The sequence below is a fragment of the Lycium ferocissimum genome, chromosome 4 (genome assembly GCF_029784015.1).
Source record: "Lycium ferocissimum isolate CSIRO_LF1 chromosome 4, AGI_CSIRO_Lferr_CH_V1, whole genome shotgun sequence".
Classification (NCBI taxonomy): Eukaryota; Viridiplantae; Streptophyta; class Magnoliopsida; order Solanales; family Solanaceae; genus Lycium; species Lycium ferocissimum.
The window spans coordinates 25,405,159-25,412,727 of NC_081345.1; the positions used below are offsets into that span (position 1 = coordinate 25,405,159).

Consider the following 7,569-nt stretch of genomic DNA (forward strand, 5'->3'; position numbering starts at 1 on the left):
ACTGATACTAATTACTACTAAAAAATTTGAGTTTTTTTTAATAAGTAAAGGTGGTGTAGGGACCAATTTATATTCACCTCCACTAATCTATTCGATTCCTCCAACTTTTCAGTTTTCAACATCGTAAAACTTGGACTCGTATATCTAATACTTCCCTCCATCACAAATATTAAATTACTTTGTTTAACCATTACCCTTCATCATGAATACTGCACAACTTTGTCCAGCAATATTTAGATGTCAAAATTGACTAATCAATATTGAAATTGGCATTCTTATAAGACAATTGATGTATTTGGGTCCAAACTCAATTCTTCAAATCATGTAAGAAACTCAAAAACTCCCCCAAAGCATTACCCATTTCAAATACTCCATCAAACACAGTTTTTGCAAAAACCTGGAAAAAAAAAAAATCCAAACTCGATTTTTTCAAAAGTTAAAATAAACACCAACTGATCTCTAATAAACACTAAATAGTCGGACTTAATGTGACACGGTCAAACCAATAGCAAGTGAGACGTCTCTAAGAAGTCATCATCAGGTAAACACGTTCTTTTGGTTCATAATCTAATTAACCTGAATGGCTACGGGCCAAACGGCCCTGAAATCATGTTAATTTGAAGTTGAAATTTTATTTGGATATGCAACCTAAATTTCAAAAGTTGTACTTTTCTCGTAAACAAGAAAACCCTATAATTTGTGAAAACTATAAAAATTTCTCTATCTCTTATACAATTTTTCAAATTGAGCAAATCATAATACATAAAGCACGTATTGAAATATCCTAAGGCGTTGCATTAATAAATCACATATCTCCATGTTCCTTTTATAAATAAATGCTTGCAATTACATGTAGTAAATAGTCATTTTTTAAAATAATCTTCCCACATGCAAATCTCTTCATTTAAAAAATTTAAAATGAATCTTCTTTTTTACTTCTTTTACATAATATTAACTTATGGTTCAAGTTTTAATTTTTTTAAAATTGAAATCACACACTTGGAATTGAAACGCTACTTTTAGGAGAATTTGAGATTTAAAATCATGATTTGAAATTGAAGTTGAAGTTTTGTTCTAATATCATAAATAAACGTTGATTTTAGATCAAAACTTCAAATTTAACTCCAAATTGTATGACCAAATGCCTACTAAGGCTTCCTTTAAATCAACCAGGTACAGAAAAACTTGTCACTGGCTCATAAAAATAATCAAGGTGGTGATACAATCTTTACATCTTCCCCTTTTGGTAATGCAGAACTTTATTCATCTACCATAATATGCTAGCGATCTTGCTTCTGCAATTATCTCAACCATTAAGAATAAACAGCCAAGATCTCATGTATGCAACTCTAAAATCAAATGTTAAGCTGGAATTTCAGTGCTAAGATCTTTTTCTGCTTGATCCAACAGTAGTATGGGATCTTATGTCTCAATGATGTGAGGATTTCAAGATACTCGTTGGAATAGTTGAAATGAGCACAAGCTGAGTTGGACATTACCGATATAAGAAAAAATGATGCAGCAATTTCAATGCCGGTCATTAAGCCAAGGAGAAAACTAGTCACTTCTTAGCAAACATTGATCACAACAAGCACGGCGAAACAAAATTATTTAGGAATCATAGATTACAAGTAAGAGAAGTCATTTTAGAGAAGAAAGAATGACAAGAACTAAAGAAACTACTATCCGAACAGAAAGTCAAGTTATTTTTTCTTATATAATCATCTGTAGCACCAAGAATATACACGAGCAAATAACCAATGTCTCCCAACCTGACTGTAGATAATCAGTGCTTACAATCAAAAAGTAAGAGTTGGCTACTTGCAACATGTTAAAGGCAAGTGAATTTCAGTTCAACTCTAGGATTATATTGTAATACACACGATTCTAGCTCTAAGTTAAAAGCAAACCATCACTGGAGCTGAAGCATTAAGAGTCCTTTTGCTTTCCAGTGAAAGATATTAACCAATTCTATATTTATATCAGATAGTTAAGTATTAGGATGCCATGATTATAACCTTGCCCAGCATTCTGGGATTTTATTGCATTGTCCCAAGAAGGTTAGCCGGCTTCTGGAGATTGCTCTACTGATTCAGTCTCCTGAAAATATAGGTGGGATAGATAAGTTAGTCACCGTCCTAGTTCTAAATAAATCATCTAAAGAGAATATGCTTGAGAGACAATATCTGAAGTAAGCTTAATCCCAAAATAGAAAAATACAATATTAAACAGAACCACTCCCCAAAAGGATATCTGAGAAACTATATAATCCCCATAAGGGTCTCCAAAAGAACAGGAAAGACAAAAAGAAGAGTAAAAACAAACTAAAAGGGTGGAAAAAATGTTCCTCATAGGTCATGAATAAAAGAAGGCGGGCAATGTAACTTTCAAAATAATAATTTACAATGTTGGAAGGACCTCACTTACATGGTATATGCAATTTCTGTCACTGAAAATTTATTGTCATGCACTGATCACAAATAAAAATATAATCATGCAATTGGGAAGTTAAGAATTGTCACAAGTCACAACCACTAAACAAAGAATTTGAAAGAAATTAAGTTGATGAGATTTTGCACCCTAGTAAATTATCACTAAAAAGGTGCCAGTAATGCTCTAAAGACTCTAAACTAAAAGTTAGTATTGCTGAAACTATCATGTTGACTCTAGGAAGTTTTTCAGTTGTAAAGGCAACTAAATAAATCCCATAAATATTTGAATGATGAATTGCAGGAGAGGGAGGATAACCTCTTGTTGAATAGCTTGAGACCTGGATAAGGGCTTGAGCTGGCAGTTTTCTATGTTTGAGAGCAGCTGCATTACAGTTTTCAGCTGAGGGACACTGCAAACGTTAACTTTGATGTGAGAGCAGTTGAAAAAGGAGTAATAGAATGATTCTAAAATCTCAAATGAAGCAACTTCCGTTGCAATTGTCAAAGTCAGATCTTAGATTAGACTTATAATTGATCATCTATTGAATAGTCTTGAATTTCTTTTCAAGCTACAACAACTCTATCCTAATTCTTTGCTTCATTAATCACTAACATTAATGCTCAAACTTGTGAAAATCCACGCAAGTTTGGAGTAATTTATTGAAAGAAAATTCTAAATCACAATTTCATGGTGCTATGCAACTCTAAAGAGTAAAGACTATAAATGCTTATTTATATTACGACCACGTTTTCTTTTACACATGATGCAAATATTTCCTCCTTTCGCTTTCTCTTGCTCTATAAAGAGAGCTGATTGATGTACAATTTTTCATTAGAGCTTTTATACCTAGAACCATACTCCGAAGCTACCTTCTTTTCCTGAAGTAAAGACAGTATATACATTTTAGCGGAAGATAATTTTCTGTGTGTTATTCAGATAGATGATCAGCATCCTAATTTTTATCATTTCTCGGATCTTTTAAGCTTTGACACAGTTTCCAAACATCAAGTTGCATATTAGAAGTTCACGTTGAAAGAAAAAAGTAAAGTACAAGGTAATTTCATCAACCATTAGTTTGTAAAACCAAGAATGGGGGAAAGGACTAACCTCTGTAACCCGTTATCCATATGAGCATCCAGTGCTGAAATTACCCGAGGCAGCTGCTCCAATACCTGCAAGGACCAAAATCAAAGCAATAGAATTACGAATGAGGCTTCCTCCAGGGTCATCTTAATTGAAATTCATAAATTATAACTATAGGAGGACCTTTATACCAACTCAGTATTCTTGATAGTAGGTGTCTTAGCAAAAAGACTCTTTGGTAGCTTCATCAGTTCGGCCTGAACCATATTGATAAATGTGTCAGCAATACATGAAACAACGTTAGCAACATTATAAATTTAGGCCCCGTTTGGAAATGATTTGAAATCAGGTTGATTTGAAGTTGAAGTTTTGTTTGGACATGCAATTTGGATGGGGCAAGCAGTTTACAACTGGAATTTGACTTATGAAATTATTAAAGCAGTAGTTGATAGGGACAACATCACATCAACGTTAATAATTTTGAAACATTAAAGTTGTAAAATTTGTACAGAACAATATTATTAGTTGAATGGTATCACACATTTTGGAACGTCTCGAAATGGAAAGAGTGTCATACAAATTGAAATGGATGAGGCAATACAATATAGGTAAAATGTACATTGATACACAGAGCAAAGCTGGAAGTGATTCAGCAAAAATCCCTAAAAATAGCAGCTTACTGCCTTGAAGTTCACTTATACTAATTACAATTATTGTTAACACTAGAAACTGAAGCAGGTAAAGAAATCTTTTTTGCAATTTTTAACATTCCTCACTACCCTTCTAAATGAAACTTCAACCAAGAATTTCTTTTCTCCAAAGTAATAAACCCCCCCCCCCCCCCCCCAATTAGGGAAAAATCTAATCTTTTTTCTGTATGGGGGTGTATTCAGCATTTTGGGCAATATTGATGTAGAGAATTTAGCTGTTAAACCAGTAGCTACAAGACCATAAACAAACAACTGAATGATGTGAAAAAGAGAAAGGAAGTGCCTGGGAAGGGGAAGATTGAAGCATGAGATGAAGGAGATTGGAAGTGGACTGAATAGACTGAGAGATTTGATCAGACACCATTGTTTTCGCTGACCCATCTCTACTGCTGTTGCTGCTGACGCCTTTGCCGGTCGACGTTGGCGTTGCCATCCTACCTTTTCTTGGGGGTTACAGATTGTCTGTCTCTTGAGTTCGCCTGAATTCACAAAAACTAAAATATAACATACTAACTCCTTTTTCTCTTTCCTAATAAATTGTACTCCTATGTGTCACTTTTTAGTTTAATCTATAATATATTAAAAGCGCGACGGATCTTAAAAATGTTGGTTAAACTTTTTTCATTTATTAAAAAATTTTACAATAGATAAAAATGTCATTTACTATTTTCCTCAAATTATTATTAATTATTTTTATAATATTTTAAAAAAAAACCTGTTATTTTTGAAGTCCTTTTTAACTTTGGCAATATTTTAATAGTCATTCAATAATTCTTCTAATATTTAGGATTTTGAAATCAACTACAAACCAGGTTATTAAATCTTTCTGTATTTGATTTATTCAGTATAGTATATTTGTAAAAAGAAGTAATAACAAAGGAAAATTACATTGAAGTTTAAAAGGAGTACTTTTTGTGTGGAAATTATAAATGTCGTGTGCATGTTTTAGGTTTAGAAAAAAGGAAAGAAAGAAAAAAAAAAGTTTAGGATTCTTTCAATTTTTCTTATTTGGGATACTTGTTACCAATTAGGATTCATTATAGGTTTTTTGATTGAACTCTTTGCCCTTCATTAAAAGACTCTACAATAGATAAAAATGTCATTTATTATTTTCCTCAAATTATTACTAATTATTTTTATAATTTTTTTAAAAAAAAGTAAAAAAAAACCCGTTATTTTGGAGTCCTTTTTAACTTTGGCAATATTTTAATAGTCATTCAATAATTCTTCTAATATTTAGGATTTTGAAATCAACTAAAAATCCGGTTATTAAATCTTTCCTTAGATTTATTCAGTATAGTATATTTGTAAAAAGAAGTAATAACAAAGGAAAATTACATTGAAGTTTAAAAGGAGTACTTTTTGTGTGGAAATTATAAATGTTGTGTGCATGTTTTAGGTTTAGAAAAAAGGAACGAAAGAAAAGAAAAAAGGTTTAGGATTCTTTCAGTTTTTCTTATTTGGGATTCTTGCTAACAATTAGGATTCCTTATAGGTTTAGAGTTTTAGAGCATACGAATAGAGGTATATTAAGTAAATAAATATCAATGCTTACTTAGCCTTACTATATATGAACTATATAAAATCGAAGTAAAGACCAACATAGTATTAATATTATTGTTTTTGGTCAAACGTACTGCCTAGCTATTTGCCTACTCATCCACTGCTTTATCTTGCCTTGCTATTTGTTTGCTCAATTATGCTATTCATGTTGTTTTAGCTTTTAATTTTGTATCAATTTGCAACTCGATTCACAATTTTTAACTCTTTTTTTTTTTTTTCCTTTTTGCAGAAAAAATGCTAAGGGGGATTTTTCATCGGTGATTCTGAAGCGGAAGAAGCTGTGAATAGGCTCATTGTACACGAGGCTGTCAACGATGATAACTCTGTTATCGTCTTACACCTGTTACTGTGGAGAAACTTCAGGTTTCTTATTAAGGTTTTCAATTAAATCTTCTGATTGAAACTCTTTGTATCGTACTTATTGCGGTTTTTTGTGGTTTTTTTTAAATAAATATTTACAGAATTTATGATCATTACATAGTAATGTTTTGATGATAAATTTCTAGGGTTTAATAGTGTGTTGTGTAGCGTTTGAATTATTTAATAGCGTAGCGTTTGAACTATTTAATGAATTTTTGTTGTTTGCTTAGGTTCTAGGTAACTGTTTTGTTGTTTCTAGGTGTGTAAAGCCGCAAAAACCTCTTGTCGCGTAAGTTTTAAACTGACACGTAATTTACATAATAAACTTCAAAGTTGATTGTATACTTATGTCATATTTTACAATTTATTGTCGGTATAAGCATGTTTAAAGTTAATGCTTTAAAATTAGACTTTTGATGTAATTTTTTGTGACGACATTGAAAGACATGTGATTGCTGTCTCTTCTTGAGTAATTATTTTATAGAGCACTTTCTCCTTTCATATTGTTTCTTTATCTCTTTGGTGGTCTGTTAAGTCAAAAAGGTGATTGATCCTATGGTACTTCTATTTTCTTATTAATAATTGGGATTTCACTATTTTCTTAGGATTTTACTGTTACTCGGGCGAACGAAAATTTAGCTTTGAAAGGTATGTATTTCCCCTATCTCAATTTATGTGACACTTTTCGCTTATTGACATTAAGACTTTGTGAACTTTGACCAATATTTTTAAATATAATTTTTTTATCGTATGGACATGAAAAGAATTGGAACTTATAGTAACTTTCATATAGTTTTTAAATATGTAAATTTTAATTTCCGTCGCATGAGATCTCATATTTTCAAAATCGTTTAAAATATGAAGTGAAAACAATAAATATCTAATTAATTTAAGTTAACTATTCATGGATTCCTTTATGGGAATGAAAAATATTTTGATGGGAGCTCTTCCCCTTTAACGTGCCTTACGTGACAAGAATACGAATTAGTTAGGACGAATATGAAAGAGTTATAAAATAAAGGATATTCAACATTTATTCAAGTATTTTAAATTTAAACACTAGGTCTACAAGCATCACTTTTATATAAAAATTTTAACATTCGATAAGGAAGTGCAACGCACGTACATAGATTTAGCCAACTAAAGGGATAAACGACGATCATAGCTAAGTCTATTTTTGTTTTATAGTGTCTGTTGTCAACTGTGGTACAAGCTTTGGTCACACGCAAAGCGCGTACACTATATCTAGTCTTTTCAAAATATACGTAGCTAGATTTTGGATCAGGTTTTGAAAATTTATATTTTTAAATATTTGTTTGGTTATAGATTTTGGATCAGATTTTGAAAATCTGTCTTCAAAAAATTTTCAAGTTCTAAAAACTAGACTCGACGAGTTTTTGGGATTTTTGGGACTTCCACT

The 7,569-nt window shown here is 31.4% G+C and overlaps 1 protein-coding gene across 1 annotated transcript; it reads right to left on the reverse strand.

Moving 5' to 3' along the window:
• Nucleotides 1–1,693: 1,693 nt before the first annotated feature.
• On the reverse strand, nucleotides 1,694–4,659 carry LOC132051946 (tobamovirus multiplication protein 2B). Its single transcript, XM_059443231.1, has 5 exons — nucleotides 4,510–4,659; nucleotides 3,708–3,773; nucleotides 3,541–3,605; nucleotides 2,749–2,842; nucleotides 1,694–2,100 (listed from the first exon to the last, which is right to left on the reverse strand). Exons 1-5 carry the CDS (start codon nucleotides 4,657–4,659, stop codon nucleotides 2,062–2,064), a joined length of 414 nt encoding a protein of 137 aa, XP_059299214.1. The 3' UTR covers nucleotides 1,694–2,061.
• Nucleotides 4,660–7,569: the final 2,910 nt, after the last annotated feature.